At 42.9% G+C, this 24,885-nt stretch overlaps 2 protein-coding genes across 8 annotated transcripts; both read right to left on the bottom strand.

Annotated features, from left to right (window-relative positions):
• Positions 1 to 275: 275 nt before the first annotated feature.
• slc7a4 (solute carrier family 7 member 4) lies at positions 276 to 17,534 on the bottom strand. Of its 5 annotated transcripts, none has more exons than XM_088617752.1 (6): positions 16,290 to 17,532; positions 15,821 to 15,867; positions 11,333 to 12,421; positions 9,647 to 10,341; positions 7,400 to 7,508; positions 276 to 6,024 (listed from the first exon to the last, which is right to left on the bottom strand). In XM_088617752.1, exons 3-6 carry the CDS (start codon positions 12,312 to 12,314, stop codon positions 5,828 to 5,830), a joined length of 1,983 nt encoding a protein of 660 aa, XP_088473878.1. In that variant the 5' UTR covers positions 12,315 to 12,421; positions 15,821 to 15,867; positions 16,290 to 17,532; the 3' UTR covers positions 276 to 5,827. The 5 variants fall into 5 exon arrangements, 4 of the variants coding, with proteins under 4 accessions (XP_088473878.1, XP_088473877.1, XP_088473876.1 ...); XM_088617751.1 differs by lacking the exon at positions 15,821 to 15,867 and adding an exon at positions 15,288 to 15,372; XM_088617750.1 differs by lacking the exon at positions 15,821 to 15,867.
• Positions 17,535 to 17,745: 211 nt separating this feature from the next.
• dgcr6 (DiGeorge syndrome critical region gene 6) lies at positions 17,746 to 24,814 on the bottom strand. 3 transcript variants are annotated; one of them, XM_088617757.1, is made up of 7 exons: positions 24,657 to 24,814; positions 24,100 to 24,236; positions 23,372 to 23,532; positions 22,795 to 22,895; positions 21,452 to 21,592; positions 18,594 to 18,696; positions 17,746 to 17,943 (listed from the first exon to the last, which is right to left on the bottom strand). In XM_088617757.1, exons 2-6 carry the CDS (start codon positions 24,207 to 24,209, stop codon positions 18,613 to 18,615), a joined length of 597 nt encoding a protein of 198 aa, XP_088473883.1. In that variant the 5' UTR covers positions 24,210 to 24,236; positions 24,657 to 24,814; the 3' UTR covers positions 17,746 to 17,943; positions 18,594 to 18,612. The 3 variants fall into 3 exon arrangements, with proteins under 3 accessions (XP_088473883.1, XP_088473880.1, XP_088473882.1); XM_088617754.1 differs by having other exon boundaries at positions 17,746 to 18,696; XM_088617756.1 differs by lacking the exon at positions 24,657 to 24,814 and adding an exon at positions 24,555 to 24,620 and having other exon boundaries at positions 17,746 to 18,696.
• Positions 24,815 to 24,885: the final 71 nt, after the last annotated feature.

The raw sequence follows: 24,885 nt of genomic DNA, 5'->3' as shown, positions 1-24,885 counted from the left end.
CCCCCTCCCCTTCAGTGCTTACCTCCTGTGTGCTGTGATCACTGAATGGGTGGACTGGGTGGACTGGGTGAATGATGGGGAGCTGCCTGCAGTTCCTCACTCTCAGCATGGCAGCTGAGACACCAAGATGTTTCTTATTGGGGCATAATAAGACATAAGTGAGGATTCCATGTTCTCGTGTACTTCTTCGAATTCTGGAGCTGGCTTGCAGGAGACTTTTAAAAATGAAAATATGAAAATAACGCTGCCCAAAAAAGAAACCCCAACATCCACAGTGCTGCTTCAAAACATTTATTCACTAAATATCACAGTCTCTTGTTAAATAAATACAACAAGAAAGAAGCCTACCCAGGTGTACACAGGTACCCTACAGTCCATACAGCTGTCCCAGCAGAGGGCTGAACAGTGCTCAGTGACAGAGGAGACAGAGCGGTGAGAGAGTACAAGAGAACTGAGAGAGACAACTAGCAGCAATCACCTTCGCTCTGCCTTCAGCGCCCAGCTTTATTCTGGAACAGTAATGTGCTGGAAAAAACCCCATTCCATTCAGGGCCAATACTGCTCCTTCCACCTCCTGCAGAACAGCATGGAATCCACTTCTGGATTTTGTAGCTTCATCTCTTGCACTTTCACACTACATAGAAAACATCTCCCATAGTGATGCAGGTACAGTACAGTGTATTACATGTATATAGTGTATTTCTTTATTCTCATCAACACTACTTCATAAAGAGAGGTGAAAGAGAAGAACTTTTGAACAGGTTACTCCCTCAGATCTGGAAAGCTTTGAAAAAAAACCAAAATAAATACAGAAATAAAAAGACAACATCTTTTTAAAAATGACAATATCCACAAAAATGTGTTAAAAAGCAATCTGGAGGAGAATGAAGATCAGGCATTTTGCTTTTTAACAGTCAGAGCTGCATGAAACATTTGCATTCTCATTCCTGGGAGTCATCTGGCATGACTAACTGGAGAAGACTTTAAACCTCCAGTCTATTGTGTATTAATTGACCAGTTACAATTTCAATTAAAATTACTGAGCAGATGATTAGGACCAATTAATAGAGTCTGAAGAGGGCTCATGAACAGTTCCTTTATGAGTAGATGAATCAAGAGCCTTTCATCTTAGCCTGTGGTTACAAAGCAGTGAAACTCCTCAATCGACGTCATCCCAACCAACTCCTAGAAACAGTCCAAATGATCAAAACATTATTTCATGCAGCCTTTTAAAAGTGAGAAGTCAGATACAGGAATGCATTAGTAGTTTTTACAACTTCATTAAGGCCATTGGTTATCATTTTATGTATATACACATACTAAAAATTTAGAACGGTCATCTCTTCAATTGGAATGCCAAAAGTGTGGTGACGATAGATTGATCTCTTTGGAAAGCAGTGACGCAGACAGAAGAGGAGGGCACACTGGAGGAACACTGGAGCACTAGCACATTTCTATCTTGTACCATTTCATTTTCATGCACTAGTTTGAAACTAGGTTCAGTGTCTCCCAGTATTGAAAATATTTGCAAAATCCACAAAAAAACACCTATAAACAAGAGGTCACTCACACTCCTCGGCAGGACATTTTTAATGACAGAGCTAAAATAGTCCCCTGACCCATGATATTAGACATGCACAGTTGAGATGAAGTAGGATATTTCAGATAGGATAGATTCCTCCATTCAGTCACCAGTGTGTCTTCCCAGTAGGTAGCCCTTTCTTTCGCTGACCGAGGCAATGAGAAAAGCATACAGTAGTTACAAAAGAGAGAAAAGGACACTGCACAGAAGAAAGAAAATACAAGCGTTTACAGTATTCTGCTATTTTCAGTTATTTAAAAAAATATAGGGAATTCATATTTTTCCATTTCTAACACCAAAATGAATTGGAGTTAAAGAAAATGGTTTAAATAAATATATATAAATGCATTCTTCAGCAATATCCTGAAAATTACTTATGTAACTCCTTTCATCCCCAAGAACCCAAATCGCCTCACACATAGGAAAGAAACGCCCTTCTTGCACCACTAAAGTCCCGTTCAGGTAACAGTGCTTAAACTGATTTCACATTACGAAAAAATAAAAGGTATCCTCTTAAAACAGGTCTGCGGTAACTGCATCGACAGACCTTCTTGTATCCACAAACAAGGATTCATTTTCAAAAAGTCTACTTTCTAATAAGACTCATCTTCAAGACATTATATCATTGGTGTAATAAGAAAATGAGCAGAACCTTACCCTGTGTCCTGGACCACACCACGGTACAATGGGCTCACATAAATTACAGGAGGCAGCCAGAACACTGGCTCTGCAGTGAGCTTTACAGTTCAGCTCTTCTAGCCTGAAATAGTGCAAAAGCACTTCGTCTGCTAGTGTTCCACAGAAAATACCCTCATATGCATTGAGTGAAATGAAAGACTGTAAAACTGGAAAGTCTTCAACGATAAAAACCAGCAATCTATCAATAAAAACTGAAAACATGGAACTCTGTCCATAAAGCAGCAAGTGAATGGGAAACAAATTTGAAAGCAGAATCACAGCTTTCGCAAAAGCTGGTTCTGAGGATATCAGTAAAGCCATACGGATCAAACAGAAAACCCGAGCAGTTCACCAACCACAACTGCTGGAACCTAATCCATCCTCAGCCTTTTTGCAAGCTCCACACATTCTGGAAGAACAACTGCTTCAAGGGAATGAGCTGACATAGCCTGAGACCACAAGTGTAAAACTTCAACAAAATGCAAATCCTGATTCAGGCTGGACAGGCTCTCCCAAATAGTCTAACAAGGGGACCTCCTCCCCTTGAGCTGAAGAACCACAGAGCTTTCAGGTTTTCACTCTAGGAGCATTCAGGTACTGTACTTAATACAGCTATCCATCCATTTTCTAATTGTTTCTTCCAATCCAGGTGGAACTGGAGCCCATCCCCGCAACTAACGGGATTAAAGCAGACTCTCTTCCACCCTAGCCAGGGCAGATACACAGATACACACTCACACCAGGACCACTGCACCCAGAAGCCAATTCATCTGCCAACATGTTTTTGGACTGTGGGAGTAAATCCCACATGAACAAAAGGGACAGTTAAAGGAACCAGTCATTGTCCTAATTAGTTCAAAGTGTTTTTCAACTGCTGACTGAAGACACTTTAAAACCTGAAGGACTGGAGCTGCCCACGACCAGAGTTGTGCGAAATACCAATCAAGCTTGCAAGGTACTAAGTGAGAACTCACAAAGTTTCGGTCATGGAGTCTTCTTCAGGTGTGAAGAACACACCTGAAGAAGGCTCCACGGTCGAAATGTTGTATTTTCTTTCTTCTCTTTTCAGCAGGGAATAAACCTCTTACTTGTTCCTTTGCGGCCTATGCATGCTGACGCAGCTACCGGCCTGAAAGTAAGAACTGGCACCTTGTTCCTCATTAGGGTTAGTAACTCAGCAGGATATGCTCTGTATTTTTAAACAAAGCTGGTTTATCTCTTTTGCCAACTGCTCTGTACAGTCACAACATATGAACCTACCATTTATATGTTGCCATTTTCATGAATACTGGAGCTTGATCTGCAATAGATAATCACAAATCTAAAAAATAATTCTGTCCTTGGTTCTGTGATTTAGTTCTGTCATTTCTTGTGGAAATTGAAGTATAATTTAATTAATTTACAATCAATATTTGCATATTGCATCTATATATCTATTTCCAACAGTAATGTGACAAATGTCTCAAAACAATTTTAGATTTTGTAGTAAATGGAGTTCCGTACAAATAGTTATTATAAAAAGCTGTAAATGGCTCGTCAGAGTGATTTAAAAGTAGATTTTTGTACTGTAAACAACACTTTTAAAGCCAAGCTCTGCAACAGATACAGTCATTGATTTGAACAGATTGACAGAATAAAGGTATTCATCCTCTATGGAAGGGGTGATGCCACCATCATAAAGACAAATAGGGCTCTCGTTGTATGTGAGCCTTCTGGAGACCCACCCAGTATTCACCATTACACCAAAATGTCCACTTTGTCAAACTGATGTTTCAACGTGCAACAAGAAAAACATGTCATCAGTAATATCCATAGGGACAGTAGCATTATTCTTTCTTCTGTGATTGGATTGAAAGAGGCCAAAACAGGATATCAGAGGCATACAGTATGACAGTGAAGGCTGGTGACCAGTTACTGTGTGCAGTGAAGAGACTTTCTGTGCAGACAGTTAGTATGTGCCTTTCTGTTGAAAGTTCAGAAAACTCATTCTCATGCTTTCTTCTGAAGAACTATGCAGAAAATGCACTTTCTGCTCTAGATTTATTTCTGCTTTTGGCTTCTGTTCTTATGACACAGTGAACAAAAGGGACAGGTAAAGTATACTTCATGTAAATTGACATAAATCATGTATTTCAGCCTGTCGAACAAAATTATTTTTGCTGTTTCCACAACACAGCACAAGGCAAACAGTAAAATGTGAACAACATCACAAGGATACATTAATAACAGAAGATCTATTCTGTACCTCATCTGTGATGTATGCAATATTTTCTTTTTGACTCAAAAATGACATCGATTTATCGTGAGCATGCAGTTGTGTTCAAAGACAGAGGACAGAAGAAACAGAATGTGTCTAGATCTGCTTTAAAAAGTAGAAGAAAAATAGTTTGCATGTTACTGCAGAATCCCTCTGCCTGCAATTCCTGGGCACATGATTCCTACTGGTGCGCAATCATTCCAATCTTTCACCCTTCTTTGGAACACCAGACTTCTGTCTTTTCAGGCTGGCTAAACTATACCCATGACATTCTTACATTAAAAGACAGGGTACCTTCACCCCCGTGTCTAGAACCCCAGACCAGGTTTAAGCGGACAGGCCTGGCGGAGCATTATTTAAGGATGAGAAGGTGAAAAGGGATTCACACACCATGTACCTTTGTCACAGGAACACGAAGAGAGGACCTAGTCCTTCTCAATCTGAGTCATTGTTAAATTGTATCATTCAGTTTTCAACCTTTTGAAGTGAAAATATTGTCAAAAACAAATATTAACAGGGTCCAGGAGTCCAGTTTTCCAAAGATACTTTTACAAATTCCAATCTTTAAAGTCCAATCCTTTAATCCTTAAAGTCAGTTTAATTCACTTAAAACTGACCTTTGTCTTGATATATTTTCCCCAAAACAATAAGCGTCTTTTGCTGCAATTGCCTTTTGCTGTGCTGGTTCAGGCCCAGGTCTGCCATGTCATTTCAGAGCCAAAGTGAACTGGCCTGGAAGAGAGTCAAAATCCCTTGGACATCAAATATGAGTATCTGCGTAATGAGGTTTGCACACAATAAGAAAAAACTTTTTTACACCCTGTCCCTTATGACCAAGCTGCCGGCCCTGCAGCTGAAAATGTATTACTGACAAAAACAGAATAAGGCGCCTTGTCCCAGATATGACCAGCAAGGATGGACAATCCATCATTTAACAAAGCCCACCCACATTCACTTGTGAAACAGTCACGGACGTGGTTTAAAGAGAAAGGACACTGGAATCTAAAGAGTATCTAGGATACCAGGATTGAGCAAGAGACCCAAGGAAGATACAGGAAAGGAAAATGACAGAACAATGAAGCACAGAAAACAACAGATAAAGCCCTGTCCATGATATAGACGACTGGCAAGCTCACCAGCACACAAGAAGCATGAGGCCGCACGACCCCAGCGCACTCAGCGAGAACAGTGCCCGTGCCCAGCTGGACAGGCACAGCACTGCCCCCTACTGGTACAGAACAGGATGAAGAACAGGAAGAGAAAGAAGGTGCCTGAAGGCATCGGCTGGGGGTCAGGGGCCTCCGGGGGCTTCATCTCTTGCCCCGCTCCTCCTCCGAGGGGGATATCTGCCTGCTGGGCTCCTGGGGGTCTGGCTGCACGGCCTGCACAGTCTCTACCAGGCTGCCGCTGGGCAGCACCACGTAGCGGGCGCAGACGTCGCGCGGCTTGGACTCCCGCAGGTTCTCCTTGCTGTGCCAGATGCCGTAGCCGAAGTAGACCACCAGCCCTGCGGACACACACAGTCAGACAGCTGCTGCGGCCCCCAAGACCGCACGCCGCTCGGCCCCCGCTTCACCGGCACTGCGTCCAGCCCGTGACTTAATCTGAATACTGAAGAAGGCTCCACAGCCGAAACGTTGCGTTTTCTTTCTTCTTTTTTTCAGCATGGAATAAACCTATTACTTGTTCCTTAATTTGAATACGTTTCCATAGACAAGCCTGTGCGGCTATAACAAATGACATCATAACACTGGCTTTGCTTCCCCTTCAGCACAATCGCAGTGACACCTGCAGGCCCTCAGGTCAAGGTGTTCTGTTATAATTTTCATAGGTACAGTATTCGCCACAGTTAAATCATTTTCAACCAGCGGGCGCAACAGCTCTATACAATCAATATGCATTAACAACAACACATTTGTTAAAATAAAATATGTGGGAGATCTGTTTGATTTCTAATCCATTGATATCTGTTGTGTGGTTTACTCTTTCTAAAGTAAAACTGGCTGAAGCACCAATATTTAAGCACAAATGGATTCACCAACTTTGAACTCAAAATCACCATGGACACCCACCCAGTGAGGAAGAGCTCAGAGCTCAGAGACACCTGTCCACTCTGCCCTTTCGAAAGTTCAAAAAACATTGATTGTGTTCTTATAAAACAAGCAACAAGTGGCAAGGTTACCACAGGCCAAGAGTTTTGGAGTGAATGAGAGATTTTTAAAATTATTTTCTATTTTTGTTTTATGCAAAATTCTCTTATGCTCTTTTGAAAAAGAAAAGGTAACAGTGGGAAAATAATTGCATTACTTGCTAGTTACTAGTGTATTGCACTATAAAAAGATCTAACTTATACATTGCACTATATACTGTAGTATATATTACCAGTATATTGCACTAGGCCATTCCACTGCAGTCACAGACAGTGATGCAGAGGATTCACAGATCCAGCACTACTAAGCTTTGCCCACAGAGGCCTGGCCTCCTCTTTCCTGCTGAGCCCCTGACCTTGATTGCTTTAAAGGGTGTGCCTGTTTGCAGAGCTGCTATTCATATTAAGCTCAACAGCTTGCAAACTGGCACAACTGCACAGACAGCACTCTATCAGTCACGCACTTATCTCTTGCCTCTCCAGTGATATTACATTTCACTGTTTAACCCTCTACAATACAAACGGAGGGCTTTCTATTGCCTTTTGGATAAGCAGGCATGTTGCCCCTGAAAGTCGAGAAGATAACAAGAAGAGGATTAATTTATAACCAAGAGAGGATACCTTCGTTAGTCCAGATGTAAATTTATAGAAAAAACAATTCTGACCAGGTGGCCTTCCATGCAGCACAGCGTGGCTTTTCTGCCTCACTAAACCGACTCTGAGTCACTCTTACCCACAGCCAGCCAGACGGAGAACCGGATCCAAGTCATGGGGCTGAGCTTCAGCATGAGGAACACGTTCAGCAAGATACTCAAGCCAGGAATCAAGGGCACTAAGGGCACCTGAGGAGAAAAGGCAGGACAGACATCCATGAACATACAGCTACAGGCACTACAGACGATCAGCCTAAGAGCCTGTTGACATTGCCTTGATTACACGTGTCTTGTGATGCAAGTACTTTAGTAGTAGCTGGGCTGGGTTCATTGATAAATAAAAAGGTCTTTATGACATCCTACAGTAGTTTAACTATGGAGTTTATTTGTTCATTCTCACATGAACAAGCTCCTAGACTTTAATCTAATCAGTCTATACACAGAACTATAGCTCTCAAACAGTCTGACAAGTTACTGGTGTTTATGAAACAAATACCGATTCTATTTTTAAAACCTCCATTATTCTTCCAGTCTGGGGACTACTAAAGAAGGCCAAAAAAAACTTCAAAAGTCACCATGTTGCCAGCAAAACAATTTTAAAACTTGGACAGCATCTCACAGTAATCAATGGAACAAGCTTAATGCCATTCGCATAGAGGAAAGTTAAAAGATGAAACACAACATTTTGGCTGTTGGGCCTTCCTCTGGTGTCAAAAGCTGAAATACAGCCAGCACACACTGGCAAAGCTCCCCACTTGAACCTCCACAATAATCAATGGTAACTAATGCTAGCACTAAATGCTAAGTGTTGTAATCCTGCTTATGTTTGCTTTGACGTACTTTTACACTGTGATCTCTCCATTTCACTTTCATCTGCTAGCTGCAGACCGGCTGTGGTGAGTTAAAGTTGTGATGACACTGGTCCTCGATCACCATGCTCAGTGTTTCTCTTGACATGTTTTAATGTCTGCTTTTTTACTTTCTGAATCTCCTCTCTACTTAATGTGCTTGTGTATCTCCCAGAAAGAAAAAAGCACACCAGATGCAAATAATATATTCGTATCTCTTTATCTGCCAACACATTTTACTTTACAACTCCAGTGAAAAGGGAGAGCTAGAAAAACAAAGTGCTAGTCAAATTGTGGAAGCTTTGGGAGAACCAACCCGAGGCCTGAGAAGTCACAAACGTATGAAGTTAATTAGCCATTTTTACAACTGGTGCAAATCAACGTCATTCTGGCTCGTTGTGATCTGGGTTTGAAGAGTTACAGTGTCCAGCACACCCCTACACCAGGGGTAGTCGAAAACCTGCTCTTCCGACCAGTCCAGCCCAGCTCTCTTCTAAAGCCAGCACCTTTGTTAACTACATAGCTATTATCACTTGCAAGTAAACAATTAAAGAGCAGGCTGTGTAAAAACCGTGGCATGGAGTACAAGGATCAGAGTAAGAGAAGCCTAGACTGGGGGTCACACTGCCAGGGTCCATTAAAGAACATCCCTCTGGGTTACTGCCTTCTGGCGTTTGTTGGTATTGTCCAGAAGAATGCACTGCTCATGGTCCCCCTCATAACCAAACCAAGCAAAACTCCTGCATTTCAGAGGGGAGCTGAATATTTCCCCACCTCAGTTTAAATGACCCACATTTTATTCTTGCATGAATAACCAGAAAAAAGCTCACACTTTGATATTGCATACTAAGGCCCAAATTCAAAAATCCAGTTCTGGGCTCCTGTATTGACCATCTGGCTTGCTTGTTATAATCTCAGTAAGAGTTTCTGTTTTCTTCTCACCAAAAACAAGTAAATTGTTGCAATAAATCACACTACAGAATCTAAAATGAGAATGGCACAATTCCCGCACCGACAGTCACATATGGCTGGATGTCCAGAATGAAGGACTGTGAGGAGGCCTAGATGTCTGTGGAGACTTAAAAATAATCTTACTTAAAGCAGACAGACAAGAAACACCGGTCAGCGATAATCTCTAACCTTGATGCACTGTGTCCCTGTAAACCTTGAGCTGTGGTTATGAAACAGTAGCTGTACCACTATATCTCCTAAAACCACAGGGCACAGAGCGGATCAGTGATGTCCCTGCAGCAAGTGTTGCCTCAAATAAAAATACATAAGTATATCAATTTATTAAAGGCAGATTAACAGCTTAATCTCTCTTCAATTAAATCAAATACATGTAAGTATCAGCTCTGAGCAGAGTCTCACTATCCCTTAAAGATGATGAGAAGCTGAGCACAGAAAGAATTCTAAACACCTTTATTTTTAGTAACTTCACTATCTCTCCCAAAGTTTTAAAATAATAAAATAGCCTACCTGGAACGTCTTTGTGTTGTGTTGTGGCTCGTGGACCCAGATTAGAGCCAGGCTGGTGAGGAAACCTAACCCGAAGATGATGACTAGCATGGAGAAGCTCCAGATGGGCAGATCCAGGTGGCTGTTGCCAAAAACCAGAACGGCACATAGGCACAATGTGCACACCATCAGAGCCAGGACTGAGAAGGCCACCACCTCCCCCGGTTCAAAGTTGCTAAGGAACTTCAGGTAAGGTTCAAAGGCTGCCTTCAGCTGCCCAGGTTCTTTGCGCTCCTTGGCCTTCTTCTGTATTTCCACCAGCTGCAGCTTGTCAGAGAAGGATTCGTACTCTTTTAGCTCCCCGCTGTCCTGGGCTGAGGGGTGGGACTCGGACGTTGTGGCTTCTGGGTTGGTGCCCGAGCTGCAGGTGGAAGAGGAGCTGGTTTTCTCAGGCTGAAACCTCAGCACGATCACGCTGGCTGCCACAAAGGTGTAGGCCAAAAGAGTCCCGATGGACAGAAACTGGACTAGTGCTTCCAGGTCGAAGATGAGTGCCAGCAACGCCATGAGCATCCCAAACACCACAATGGCGATCACAGGCACCTTCGTCACAGGGTTGACCCTGGAGAAGATCTGGAAGAAGAGGCCATCTTCTGCCATGGCATAGATGATGCGGGGGAGGGAGAAGAGATTGCTGAGAAGGACTGTGTTCATGGCTAGGTGGAGAAAGGAGAGGTGCATAGTTAGCGCTACCCCATGTCATGTGTCAAAGTGGATCAGTTCGGAGAGGATATACAGTATCAATGAAAAGAGCACAAAACTGATCTGGTGTTACTTGTGACTACAATATCACGCTTTTTGTTTAACTTCATGTATTGCATTTATCCATCCATTCATTCATTTTCTAACGGCTTCACCCAATTCAAGGTTGCAGGGGAGCCAGAATCTATCCCAGCAAGCAATGGGAGCAAGGCAGGGTGCGCGCTGTACAGGACGCCGGTGGGTTCATTGGGCACAGACACCAGGACCAAATTCCTCAGAAGCCAGTTATGCTACCAGTGCTGTATGTTTTTGGACTGTGGGAAGAAACTGGAGCACCAGGAGGAAACCCACATAAACACAGGGAGAACACACAGATACAAACTCCATGCAGACAGCACCCCAGGTCTGGAACTAAACCCAGGGCCCCAGTGCTGCAAGGTAGCAACGCTGACCACTATACCACCAGGTCACCCTGACATTTTGCAAGAACTTTTAATAGTTCTGAATATTCAAAGAACTATTTTCAGTCACTATAAAGCCAGAAAGCTGGTATAAAGAGTTTGTAGCATCATCGACACAAGTTAATATAAAATCATCAGAACTACAGTAAAAAATCAAATGGATTCCTTAATTCTGAAATGTTACTGTCTTGTGACAGTGGAGTAAATCCTACTTTACTGTCAAGTTCAAGACAATACTCGAGAGCAAAAATGCAAGATAAAGATTTTTTATTAAAATGTTAACTTTAGGTACAGGATGCTCTTCAACATTGAAGATGTAAGTGATTGAAATAAAGAGTCACTGTCCTGTCGCTCTGATTGGAAGAAAAACTGACACGTACAGAACTAGATTTCAGGCCATTTTGCACTAATTTAGCAAATAACGAATCCTGTTAAGCCAAATGAAACTAGAGGACACTGTGGTATCATACATTGCCACACTTACCACAGATTGACCCGATGGCCACAATGAAGCCCGCCCAGTTGTACCCCCGCCGGTAGAAGGCGTCAGACAGGGCAGAGTCGGCGTTCAGGGAGTGCCAGGGCACCATCAGGGTGAGAACCATCGAGACCAGGATGTAGGCGGAAGCTGCCAGGACCAGTGACACCGCCGTTGCTATGGGGATGGCCTTCTGCGGGTTCTTCGCCTCTTCGCTCGAGGCGGCAATCACGTCAAACCCAACAAAGGCGTAGAAGCAGGTTGCCGTGCCAGCCATGATCCCTGAAATGCCAAAAGGAGCAAAACCACCCTCCTTCTTGCTCCAGTTGGCCGGCTCGGCCAGGATGAAGCCAAAGATGAGGATGAAAACGATGACGGCCATGCTGATAGCCGAGAAGATGTGGTTGAGCCACGAGGAGACTTTGGCGCCAAAGGAGATGAAGCAGGTGGCCACAAGGAGAATGCCAGCTGCCAAGAGGTCGGGATAGTGGGCGATGAAGGGCACGTTCCAGTGTACAATATGGGTCTCTGTGAAGTTCTTAATGGTGTGATTGAAAATGGAGTCCAGGTAGCCACTCCAGGCCCGTGCCACAGCGGCTCCTCCAATCATGTACTCTAAAACCACGTTCCAGCCAATCAAAAAGGCCCATATCTCGCCCACAGACACGTAGGTGAACATGTAAGCAGATCCAGTCTTTGGCACCCGGGCACCAAACTCAGCATAGCACAGGGCGGCCATCAAGGAGGCTATGCCAGCAATGAGGAAGGAGATGACCACAGCCGGCCCGGCAGTATCTTTGGCCACAGTGCCAGTCAGGACATACAGGCCCGAGCCCACCATGCCCCCAACCCCCAGCAGGGCCAGATCCACAGTGGACAGGCACCTCTTCAGGGAGGTCTCCATCATGTCATCCTCCAAGGTCTTGAGCCGGTTCAGCTTCTGACAGAAGCGTACCGCCGGGGCGCAGATCCGAAATGGGCTCACCATGGTTCTGCTTCTCAGGGTGACGTGCACCAGCCAAGGAGATCCGGCAACCCACAGGCAAGGGGAACTTCCACACTCTGGGCTCAGATCCACGCCATCGTGATCTTCACCTGGCACAAAACAGAAGAACAAGGAACACATGAGAATCTCACTGCAGGGACCTGAGACATGAGTTTTAGGTCCTGACTAAATCCAAAGGCTTCCTGGAGTTTTCTTTTGCGCTCACTCACCCTGAAGGCAGTGGAGGCAGGCAAGAAAGAGCTAATACTGGAGAAGGTGGGGGTCAAAGCACTGCTTTGCAGTCATGAAGCTACATGGATACACTTGTAGTGAAGAACCATTTGTGCTGCTGTACTCTGGTCATGCTAGAGAATGTTTTCTAAAAAAGCCATGAACATGATAATCCTAACTGGCCCTCTGGGAAACACAGGACCTTATCTCCAGCTACAGTACATATTCCTCCTGAACATCAATGAAACTGGTGAGCAGGAAGTGAAACATTCAAATTTAACATACACATTTGCAAATAAAATATTTAATCTTCACCACTTATCTCTTAACAGGAGTTGCATTTCCAGAATAAAATAAATGTATCATAATAACTTGTCTCCCCCTTTTGCCTATGAAGCTGACTGATATCAATGTTTAAAGGCATTATCCCAAAGGCTTGTTTCTTTTTAATGGTTTCTTGCTTGTATACATTTGCTATTCTGATTGGAAAAGAATACAAAATGAAGTCTTTGAAAAGCAAGCTGAATTTGTGGTTGAGAACAGTCTAGACTAACGTGATTATATGACTGATCTGTGTTTTGGTATACTCCACAGAGAGCTCACACAACCATGGGTTCCTGCCACGTTCTCCTGCTTTAGGGTTAGTGCTTTTAGGGGTTAGTCACCCCCCTTTTTAACCGGATGGGTTACACCAGCGATGTTGGTTCCCAGTAATACAGCTGTTAGAGCTAGAGGAATCTGAATAAAGCACCTTGTTCAGGAACAGCAATGGCAGAGTCTACTCAACCTTCAACCCCCCAAACGTAATTACTATTGCAAGGTGCCCTCTTGGGTAAGGACATTTGTCTGAAGGAAATAAACCACAGAGAAGATGAGAGCCTTCCATCAAAAGATAACAGAGTCATTTGCACAATACAGATCTGCCTTTTGGAACAAAGAGTGCTTTCATGCACATTTGCAGCAATTTGACTGCAGACTGGAGATATTCTGATATCTGTCTCTTCTCTTGTGTTTTGATGGTATCAGTATTCTCTTGTAGCCCAGCCCTTTGATGGAGAAAGATCAGGGCAGAGAGCCAGTCCTGGTGCCCTCATTGCTGCAAAGGCAGAGAAAATAGTGCTTCTCTGCAGTATATTTTACTGAAAGAGACTCTTAATCAATAAAATTGTTGATAGAGTGATTAACAGGGGTGGGTCTTTGGCTTCCACAATGTACACTGTCCCTATTAAAAACAACATATAAAGTTGCAAGTTTAAATCTGTATTGAGCTTTTAAATGGCAATAAAAAATGCAAATCATAAACTCCCTCCAAATGCTGAGATATTGGCATTACTTAGTCTGAGCTAAGCAGATATTTCCTAGATTGGGCTGAGCCACTGCGATCTGTTTTCTAGAACCATACAAAAACAAGAGGGCCCTTCTGCTGACACACGAAGGGTTTAAGGAAGATCCAGGTCACTTACAGACAGCTGTGTGACCACACTGTAGCATGATGTCATCAGAAAGGGTGAAGGGTGGGGATAGGTCAGGACAGGGATGGGAACCCCAATACTAGAAAACCAGGCTCAGTTCCCACTGGACCACCCATCCATTTCCTAAGTGCGTTATCCAATACAGGGCTGCAGGAGAGCTGGAGCCTATGTGGCAAGCAACAGGTACAAGGCAGGGAGCACTCTGGACACCAGTCCATTACAGACTGGGTCACCCAGAGACCTTAAAGTCTCTGAAGGATTAGAGACTTAAAGTTTAGAAGGATATTAGCAAGTATGATAACGCATCCATTTGGTAAGCATTCATAGTTGGCTGCTTCACAGAAACCTTAGAACCTGCTTGTCCTAGTTGTGCTGATAACCAGCCACCTGTGGCTACAGCAGTGAGACAGACTCATGGATGGATAATGTATCTTCTTACTGCTCCATCCAGCTCAGAAGATACATTATATGCTCTCTAAATGAAATCCATTAGTACCACAGGAAATTACTTCATTAATTACATTATCTACCATTGCAGTTGAATGAAAAAGTTCATAAATGTCCACTACAATGTGTGTCAAATCAGGCTTTAGAATTGGGTCACTATTATATTCCCTTAAAACTGAGATTATAATGTGCTTATCACATTGCACATCATCATTTCTAAAAGAAAACAACTACTGTACCCTGAAAAGGCACCGAGCAAAGTTTCAAGGCAACAACAATGTCATTGAAGATGTTAGAAAATTGTATCATGTCACATTCCTGTGTTTAATGCCCTATAATCACAAGCTATCTCTCTGTTTCCTTTCTCACTTTTTTTTCTTATTCTGCTTGAAACAAAACACATCTACCTTTATGTACCATGGCCTTTGAAACACTGCTATTCTCCAAGAGAGATTTTGATATCATAGAGCTGTCACTGCACAAATCATCACGGAGTGCTCAAGCAACACAAGATGCACTGCAGCTGAAAAAACCCTGCTGCCCCACTATAATGCAAACCATTAGACACCAGTTACCACCACTGCTCATCCACCCGTTTCCCCCGTTTCCAGTCTTCCAGTCTGAAGTTGTGGGGGAGGCTATCCCAGTGAGGGACAGGCACAAGGCAGGGTACGGCCCGACTGGGACGCAGGTCCATCACAGGGCGCACACAGACACACACAGACACACACACTCACACCAGGGCCAGGTCTCCCACAGGCCAATGAACCAACCAGTGTATTTTGTGGAATGTGGGAGGAACATGGAGCAGCAAGAAGATACCCACAGAAACCTGGGGAGAATCACACTCCACACTCCTGAGGCGGAAGTCTTCCAAGACAGCAAACTTCCATTAAAAGGCCTTTGGAATGCTATGGGTAAAAAAAACAGTTTCCCTGAAGCAAGTTGCACCATTGTGAAGATTATGTCAAAATAATTTACCTGGCATTACCTGGCTAACCTAAAATATTATGTAATGCCACGAATGTACACCACTCTGTACTATGTTTCATGGTTTACCGATTTTCCCCAAGACGAAATACAAATATTATTCTGACATTCTTTTCCGGCTAACGACAGGATCGTCGGGGCGCATGAAATGACTCCCCTACAGGACGCCTGCGAGCACAGTAAAACTGGCGGCGCGACCACGCCGACCTGTAGTCACGACATGCAGCGTTAACTGGCCCTTCCCGGAGGGCGGCCTGCGGCTCTCTTCAGGACTCGCAGCTCAAGACTCGGCGGCGCACCGTGCCCGGAGAGAGGACGAGCTGTGTACTGTATGAGCAAGGACTGGACAAAGAGCGCCACCTGGCCCACCTTTCTCACACCTTGTAGGATCCCTGATGTGACACTGCCACGCCGCGCTGGACAGAAGGCAAAAAAAGATGATGCTACAGCACATTACATTCAAGCAGTCGCCGGATTTTTTGTATAGCGCATTAAAAACATTTGTGCCCATTACTCAGATTCGGTTTCTGGGATTAGGAAACGTGTGCGTGCTGCTGAGAGGGGAGGTTCATCATCATTAAAAATTTAAAAGAAAATGGAAACGCACTCCGCTTACCGCAGTAAAAACAAAGACACTACATATTCGCTTTTGCGTTTTTCTGCTTCTCTTTTCTCATATTTTAGCTTTGCGTTGTATTCATGAGATGAAAACCTGTTCTTTTCCAACGGTGTGTCACATCTCCAGGTCGGACTCAAATGTTACCTTCGCCGCCGAAACGAGTTTGCTGTAATAATAAGGCATTATGCAAAAACGATGGAGGTAAAATAACGTTGTTACCTTTTTCGCTGTTTTCAATGACGTTCAACTCTATTTGAGCTCACTTGTCACAAGAGCAGAATGATACTCTGTCTTTCAGACCGATTAAATGAGAAGGTGGAGTACAAACACGGAGCTCTAAATCCTTAAAGAGACAGTAGCTTTCAGTTCAGTTTCTCGTCATACGCACAAGTGCAATGAAGTGCTTATTTGCATGTACCCTCCAATACAAAGACGTAAAAGGAAGCACCAAAAATATAAACACTAAACAGCAGCAGGAACAACAAGTTAAATAACACAATTAAAAAAAAAACATCAGCGTGAGCCAGCGGTGGGGGTAGAGTTCAGTAATCTGACAGTTTGTAGGAATGAAATCTGGAAGTTCGTGCCTTTATGCTCCTATAATGCTGACCAGAGGGAAGGGGGAGAAAAATGAGAAACCAGGATGACTGTCATCCTTAGCGATTCCTCCAGACTTCTGAGAGAGCGAGTTGTAAAAATGTCTACAATAGAGCGGAGGCGTAGTCTAATGATGGACCGTGCTGACCTGATCACCCCATCTTCACCCAACTCCTGCTCCCACTCAGAAGCCAAAATTGATCAAGCACAAGAGAAATGCACGTCGAACCAGCAAACACGTAAATGGGAAAATTCAAGCCCCACTTATGTTGTTTGACCACAGAATGCAGCACTTTTAGTTATTTCCTCCATCATTTTTGGCCAAGCACTTGTGTGCCCTGTGAATTTCATTCTTTGATCTATCGCACAAAAGTGATGAACAGAACACTACAAAAACTATCTTCGTTCCACCATGAAGTCTGATCCATTTGCATAGCTCTTTAATGTAGATGTGTAGCAGCAGAGTTGAAGGCAGTTTCCCTTTTAATACCATTACAATTCTTGAACAACGGCAGCAATAACTGTAAGGTCACAAGAAAAGACTTAACTTCATTAAAGTTAAGTCTGTCTGGTACAAGGCCTGTATTAAGCACCACATGACCAGAACAGATGCACAGAAAAAAACTGTTCTAGTAGCAGGACACAGGAATATGCAAGGGTGATTTTCGGTGTGACTTTTTTCCCGTTTCCTGAGGCATTCTGAAATTCTGCACACAAAGAGAGATGTGCTGAACAACCATCATGAGAATTTGTCAATTATGTAGATGCAGATTTCCGATACACCAAAACAACCGACCATAGCCTTGTTGCACTTGGTCAGCCCACGTCTCCCGGCTTGTTTTTCCTGTACGTATCTGAATATCGTCTGCGACAGATCTGTTATCGGCCGCGGACAGTACAATACGCCACACCGTGACGTCATCCCACTTTAATTACACACACGTCCAAACGTCACTGTGCCCTTCGGCTAGCTGTCTTGCGGATCGACTACCAGTTTCCAATTTCATGCACGCAAAAAAATACATTTTACTTCTAAATCAGCTCATGTTAAGCCATAGAAAAATTAAGACACGCACACTCAAGAATAACGTTTTTTTTATTTGTACCAATTGTGTACCAACAGCGCTCTATCTGCCTTGCTGTTACAGCCGTGCGTTCTCACTTCCGGGTACGGTGGCCTCAGGGGTCCAAGCCTGACCTCGTCCCCGGCCGGACTTTGTGGCGTCAGCGCCGAGTCGCGCATGCGCACCTCTTCCGCGATGGCAAGTACCATTTTCTTACGACCATAGGGGAAAGAGAAAAACGTTTTGTTCGTGTTTTTCTACATTCAATACATTTTATTTAGCAAATTATGAATGAACTGTTATGGGGGCAATGATAAGTTTATTATTAGATTCGGAGCTAGATAACTTTACTGGGACAATGGTATGTTCCGAGGGGGCAGGGCTATACCTATTTAGGAAGCTCCTCAGGTAGGCAAGCGGAAAGGGAGCTGATCGGACCTAAGCACGGTGGTACTACTGGTTTAAACCGTAACTCTCAGTAAGTTTTTGTGAATTTTATTTTGCACATATAATTTGTGTTGGTTTGTGGGGAGCACAGTCAAAATAAACCACCACTTTTGCTCGTGTGTGCTGAGTACCCTCCCTGCGACATCTGCAATAGCTCAGTTCAGAAAACAACACGATCTCTCTCCATGTCCACAGATCCGTTTAAAGCAACTCATTTCCACTAAATATTGCCACTAAGCAGGATGAACTTCATCGATCAAAGTCCAATCTGGGTAATCCCTAGATATCACAGATGGTTTAGCTCATCTCACATCTTCCAACGTCCAGTATCCAGCATTAACAGGTGATCCATAGCCTGCTGAACATGCAAGCGCAGTTTGCGGATCCTCCGGTACACTTGATACACATCCCCCACCTGTTTCTTGCTGAAACCCTCATGAAAACAAACTTCCAGACTGAGACTCCTTCTGCTGGAGCTTGAGGATCAGTTCCAGCAAGTTCATTTGCAATGTTAGTTCCTGAAACAAACAAGAAAAGTGGATCTGAATCCCAAACAATACACCCTTGGTATAAAAGCAGCCTTAAGTATCTATGGGGGGGGGGGGGGGGGGGAGCACATAATGTAATGATATCCCATATTGTGCATAAACAAATTAAATGCCCGTAATGCAATCACAGTCATGTGGTTATCTGGCCCAATGTGCTTGTTTCTATCCACCCCCACACAAGGATTAGAAACGCATGGACATTACTGCAATGTAATGAACACGCAACAAACGCCAGCTGCGGAAAAGGAAATATGAAGTGACAATCACGCACAAGTCAGTCTTTGCTAGTGGTGAAGGATGCCATGTGGAATAGCAACTCGGGATCTGGACTTCCACAGCTGGAAGGTTGTGGATTCACATCCCAGGAAGGGCCCTGCTGTTGGGCCCTGAGCAAGATATTTCCCCAGACTGCTCTAGCAAAACGCCCTGCTGTACAAGTGGTGGCAAATGTAGGTCACTTTGGATAAAAGCAACAGCTTAAGAGGTAGATTATTTCTGATTGAAAATAAAACATACAAGGGTATTCTTGGCGTTGGGTGAAAAAACAATGCCCGTCAAAGAATTTGTCACATCTGCAGATAGTCAGTCTCCCCATGAGGGACAGGGGTCTTGGCTAGGAGCCGAATCTTTGTTGGTGATTCCACATTATGCATACTGTATAACACAATTGAATCCCATATTGCCTACATATTGTTGGACTAAAAAAAAAAATTGTGGTTTCAAACTTGAGAAAAGCTTAGACCTCCTGGTTTAAGATAAATGATTAGACATTATGCAAAACCATTTCCAGAAAATAAGAACAGAACTGTTTCATAAAAGACTAGGTCATTTGTTCCATCCAGTTCGTTTGGTTACAACCAATTTAATGATCTGAGAATTTTACTCTCCACAAAGTCCTCTTCACCCACCTGACTTACTAAGATTCCAACAAACCTATGGGTAACGAAGTCTCCCCTGTTTATAACCCTGAATGGCCCTTAACCCAATTTCTGCTTGTGTCCTCCAGCTCTTGTAATGTTGTTGACCTTGAAGAAGTTCACTGAATCGATGTGGTCCATGCCGTTTGCGATTTTGAAAATCGCGAATCAAGACCCCAGTATTTCTTGTTTCACTCTAAAAAGACTCAGTTAACTTAAATTTGTCCCAGTAACACAATCCCTTCAGGACAGAAAGGAGTTTTGGTTGCTGTCCTCTGTGCCACCTCTTGTAATGTGGTGGCCGGAATTGAACACAATATTACAAATGAAGTCTAACTAATGCATTGTGCAATTTCAACTTCCCTGGGTTTAAATTCCACACTACTGTACCTAAACCTTTTGTATGCATCCAGACACTATCCTGTTGATGAAAATGATTGGTCGGTGATATTTGGTATCTTTCCAACACATAAATATACCAGATGAGTGTTCACCCTGAAAAATGAGATGCGTCTGATTAAACTCAAACTTAATACCTTATGTATGCGTGTCCAGCGGGATTCAGCTTTACTGGGTATTGACCCAGCAATGCTAACCCGAGAACAGTTAATCTGTCCATCAAAAATAAATATGGTCCTTTGCACACAGGGCAAAATACTCCGATTCTGGCTTTTCAGTGACACACAAATGACCCAAATCAAGAAAGACTTCTACAAAAAGCTGTGGAGTAAAACTCATTTCACAGTTACAATAAAGTTTATAAAAGAAATTATAATTACTATTTTTATAATTATATGAAAAACTTGCTATGCCCAGAATTCTACACCTTTAGCTCCTGGATATATAAAAAAAGATAGTCCATTTATGTAAAGTATTAGAAAAGTAAAACAAGAGCATATGCAAATATAGAAAATGTAATCTCAAACTAAGGTTTATGAACTAAAAAAGCAAACCTCAAACTCACACTTCTTAGCATTAAATAATGCAAAAATCAACTTCCTACAAAACAATCAAGAATATGATCTGAATTCTCAAATTTACTTCACATTACTTTGGATGCAATGAAAAGTATCCAATACTACCATCTACTGGCTTTTATGAGAAATAGTGTGCCAGAGCACATTTGATGCACTTAGGGTGTTCATATCGTATAAACCTGATGTATTCAGACCAAATACTTTCCCTTTCTAGAGAGAGCTAGAGAGAATGGGTCAATTCTGCTCTAAAGCAAATAGTTATAACTACTGTATTAAACTATATTGAAACCTTTTTAAAAGGGCTCTATATTATTTTATGCATCTCTTTAAAGTTTTCAAACTGTGTTTTTAACATGCATTGCCTTGAAATAACCAATACTTCCCTGAAGCTTCTGCATGTTCATTCAGATGTGAAAAGGCAGAAAAAAGGTACCTATTTCACTGAAATTCTTTGTTCCAGCTAATGCTGGTATGGATTACATGATTCATTCAGTACCAAAGAATCCAACATTTTGTGAATGATCAGTTTACTACCAACTGAGATTCTATAGGAAGTTATTAAAGCATCCATAGATACTAGCTCTAACCCTTACCTTACCTCATCACTAATGAGCACCTATAGTTGCTAGTAAAATTCTAAAAAGAACCTCAGTTGTACAGGGTTTTTCTAAGCAATTTACTAGGGAACTGAAGAATTATTTCTAATAGAGGAAATCTATGGCGACTTCACGCAAAGTATTTGCCTCCTCAATCTTTGGAGGAGTGTTAATGTTCTTGGTTCCAGAATCATCTGTTATAATCAGCCAAATTAAACAGTTGCCAATACTATACCTGAGGGCTTGTCGTAGTGTAAAATCCGGGAACACCTGCTTTTTCCAAGGTAGTCTGCTGGTCAATCACTTTCTGATCCATCTCGGCCACTATCTTCTCATCCATCATTCTCTGTTCATCTTTAACACGCTGCTCCAGAGCCTATTTAATACCACAAGGTATGAATAACTGCAGCATTGCATGAAGGCCACTTCAAAGAGAACTGCAGAACCTGGAATTGATGAAGTCCACATCCAGCAGACCAAACATAAGGAACTGCAGTGCTTAAAATACCAGCAAGGTCAAACTGCATCAGGTTAATAAATGAGACTCAATACCTTAAGGGAAAATTTGATATAATTATGCACCATTGCTTTTATGCATCAAGGATGTTTAACTTACGCCAGTGAGAGGTGCAGTGTATTCTAGCTGTGTTGGAGCTTGTGTATCAGTTTGGCTGATCTTTTTACTGAAAAAAACAGAAACCCAAAACATCCAGTGGTACATTTTCAAGGTCTTAAAAACAGATTTAAACAATATATTATATATATTTTCCCCCTTTAATGTTGTGAAATGTTAAAAAAACTAAAAAAAATGTATACAAAACAAAACCCACCATCGTGGCAAACAAAATACTTCTCTGACAGCGAGTACAACTGATAGTACAGTAGGATCTCAACATTTATGAGGTTTCTACAACAGCCAAATTCACATATAACCAAACCCACCCCTACACCATCACGTGGTGTACAACAGTATATAGTAATCCTCCTTATATGACCTTATATGATTAAAGTACTAATGCATTGACTTAGTAAAATAACTGATTACTGTAAGCATGTGATAACTGTTTGGTTAATTAACTAAAACCAACATGACTTCCTCCTGTGTCCAGCCTGCACTCTCTCTCTGCCTCCCTGATCATGACGCCCCAGTTTTATCAGGACCGTCAGGGAGCCGGTAAAGTCCTCTCCCGCCTGTCACTCCCCACACTGCCGACAGAGCCTGGAGCGTTCATTACTGTACAGAAACAAGACCAGGCCGAGACGCAGGTGCTGGGTAATGGCTATTTGGGCTGGGAGCAGGCGGAGACTCGCCCACTAGATAAATTCACAATCATATCCGCTCATTTGAAAGTTGCGCTTAACGGCCTTCAGCTAGCTTTCTTCCCTCTCTGCTCCTCTTCCATCCAACACCCCATCGACCCGACCGAATCACCAATAAGCGGGATTTCGCGAATGTTAAATTTTGCGGATGTCAAGACCCTGTTGTATACCATCTCTAAATATTTCACACAAGTGTGCGTGTTCTGCCAGTGGCAAAAAACGCCACACTAAGAAAATGCAACTCGTATGGACCTGTACCTCGATCTCTGCCTGCTGGCTGGATCGGAGCACAGCCAGGTTGTGGGATTTGCAGGACTGCAGGGCTTCCTTATGCTTCCGGACTAATTCCTGTTTGAGACCTACAGGAAGATACGCACTATTAAAACAAGGATGCGATTGTCCATGTAGACTAACACATCAAACAAGAATGTTAAAGTAAAATGCTTTCTTTAAAGGGAGGTTCATTCCCAGGGATACAGAGCAATATATTTTCAGATAATACTTATATTTGATCTGTACATGACTTTCCATGAATCCATAAATTAATCTATCATCAGCCAACTGAAAAGGGTGCATCAACCTGGTTAAACAGCCCACACACCTACCAAGAACAACTGCTTAGTAAGATGATCAGCAGGGGCATACAGATGCCGTGAAATGCATCACAGCATCAACCAAGGAAGTAGAGAGAACAGTATTTGGCTTCTTGCAGAAGCAGACACAAATGCGTGTGCTGTTTTTATGCCACGGGCACAGAAGCAGATGCGATCGGTTCCCTGCATGTTTGCTTGCTGCAAAAACACAACACCTGCAAGCAGCACCTGGCCGGACCTACCTCTGTGCTCACTGTGCAGTTTCTGCCGCTGGTTATAGAGGTTCCTCTCCGTCAGGTGCTGGATCTCCAACAGCCCTTGGACGATCTCGAACACCGTTCCATCAATCAGGGCCAAGGCCAGGTCGCTCAGCATGGTGTAGGACAGACGCTGCTGGAATGAACTGAACCACACGGAAGTCCACGTTTGATTGTGGAAGGCAGACACACAGATGTTAGTGACACGTGTTGAACTGCAGCACAGTATATCGATTCATGCACAGGTCGTATTTATTCATGTGTATGGACATTTCACATCTCTACAATTCCATTTGTTGATGAGGCCTCCTTCCAACTGGGGAAAAAATAAACTGTTTAACATCTTCTGCTGGTAGTTATGAAAACACTTTTATGATTAATTTCCTTTACAGGCTTCAAATATGGTATGTTCTGAAAAATTATAGCATTTTCTGACAAATCACCACATAAAGAGCATATTAACTTTAAAAAAAATCAATGTTTGTTTTTCAGGTCTTGATTCGTGATGACAAACTTCGCAATTGCAGACTGGGATAATTTAATTTAAAAATGACCAAAACCAAATGAAGGCAAAGCTAGATAGTTTGAACTCGCCTTGTATAAGGCGTCTTGGAGCAGAAGCATCTGTGAAAGTTACAAAACAAATCTCGCACTAACGTTTACCGAGCTGCAACAACAGCGATGTTTGGATCTAGACAGCGTAACCGGCACACCTCGGCAGATCTTTCACGAGGTTCTGTAGCTGGGACAGGAGGTGGTAATGTCTTTCCTGTTGTCTGGTGGAGTCCGCCGGTTCGTCGTAAATGCCAGGGTAGTCTGCCATAATTTCAGATGTCTTGCGTTCAAACGCCTGGATATAAGGAGGAAAAACAAAACCTTGACACCCAAAACAAGCCGAGTGGAAAACTTAGAATTCAAGAAAAACAAAATTGTGGATGATTGTTGTCTAGCACTATTCATGTTTTTACTAACGCAACCAATCTTTATTTTCCTTTCGGCTTTTCCAAAAAGACTGCAGTGCATTCGAAAAAAAAACGTACCCCGCGATAAGAGGACATTTGAGAAACCCTCTCTTAACATGAAACGCAGCGGCAAGAATTGACCTCGTACACATTTACGATAGGACAACAGCGGCGCTTTATTTCAGCACAAACTAAGCAAAACAAACCTTCAGTAAACTGAATTGACAGCGATATAATCGAAATCACCAGTCATCATATTGTCTTAGCTACACTGAGCATGCACAATGAAAACTTCTCCGCATTCATACCTAATGCACAGAAGAAATTTAAGACCTCTTGCCGATACCCCACGCTTGTTTCAGGTGATCGCGGTTTAAAACACTTCGCACGTCAGCTGGGTGGAAGGACCCTCTCATCATAGCTGTCCACGTAAGTGCCTGTTGTCGCTTCCTTATTTGGCGACGTATAACGGCGAAGAGAAGCGCAGATGGTATTGTGCAAGCACAGAATTAAAAGCAATGTAAGAAGAAATGGAGG

This window comes from Lepisosteus platostomus, chromosome 24, assembly GCF_059453375.1.
Source record: "Lepisosteus platostomus isolate fLepPlt1 chromosome 24, fLepPlt1.hap1, whole genome shotgun sequence".
NCBI classification, from domain to species: domain Eukaryota; kingdom Metazoa; phylum Chordata; class Actinopteri; order Semionotiformes; family Lepisosteidae; genus Lepisosteus; species Lepisosteus platostomus.
The sequence above is the reverse complement of the archived record's forward strand: the minus strand, read 5'-3'. Positions and strand labels throughout refer to the sequence as shown.

What these genes read in the sequence shown, in the direction of transcription:
- slc7a4 (XM_088617752.1), bottom strand. Translation starts at nt 12,314, where the DNA reads ATGGTGAGCCCATTTCGGATCTGCGCCCCGGCGGTACGCTTCTGTCAG. An exon ending in GGCCATCGGGTCAATCTGTG is followed by an intron (nt 10,342 to 11,332) that starts GTAAGTGTGGCA and finishes TTCTCCACCTAG; the next exon opens with CCATGAACACAGTCCTTCTC. An exon ending in CTCCGTCTGGCTGGCTGTGG is followed by an intron (nt 6,025 to 7,399) that starts GTAAGAGTGACT and finishes GTGTGTCCGCAG; the next exon opens with GGCTGGTGGTCTACTTCGGC.
- dgcr6 (XM_088617754.1), bottom strand. Translation starts at nt 24,209, where the DNA reads ATGGCAGACTACCCTGGCATTTACGACGAACCGGCGGACTCCACCAGA. An exon ending in CTCGTGAAAGATCTGCCGAG is followed by an intron (nt 23,533 to 24,099) that starts GTGTGCCGGTTA and finishes CGTGTGGTTCAG; the next exon opens with TTCATTCCAGCAGCGTCTGT. An exon ending in GCCAGCAGGCAGAGATCGAG is followed by an intron (nt 21,593 to 22,794) that starts GTACAGGTCCAT and finishes GGTATTAAATAG; the next exon opens with GCTCTGGAGCAGCGTGTTAA.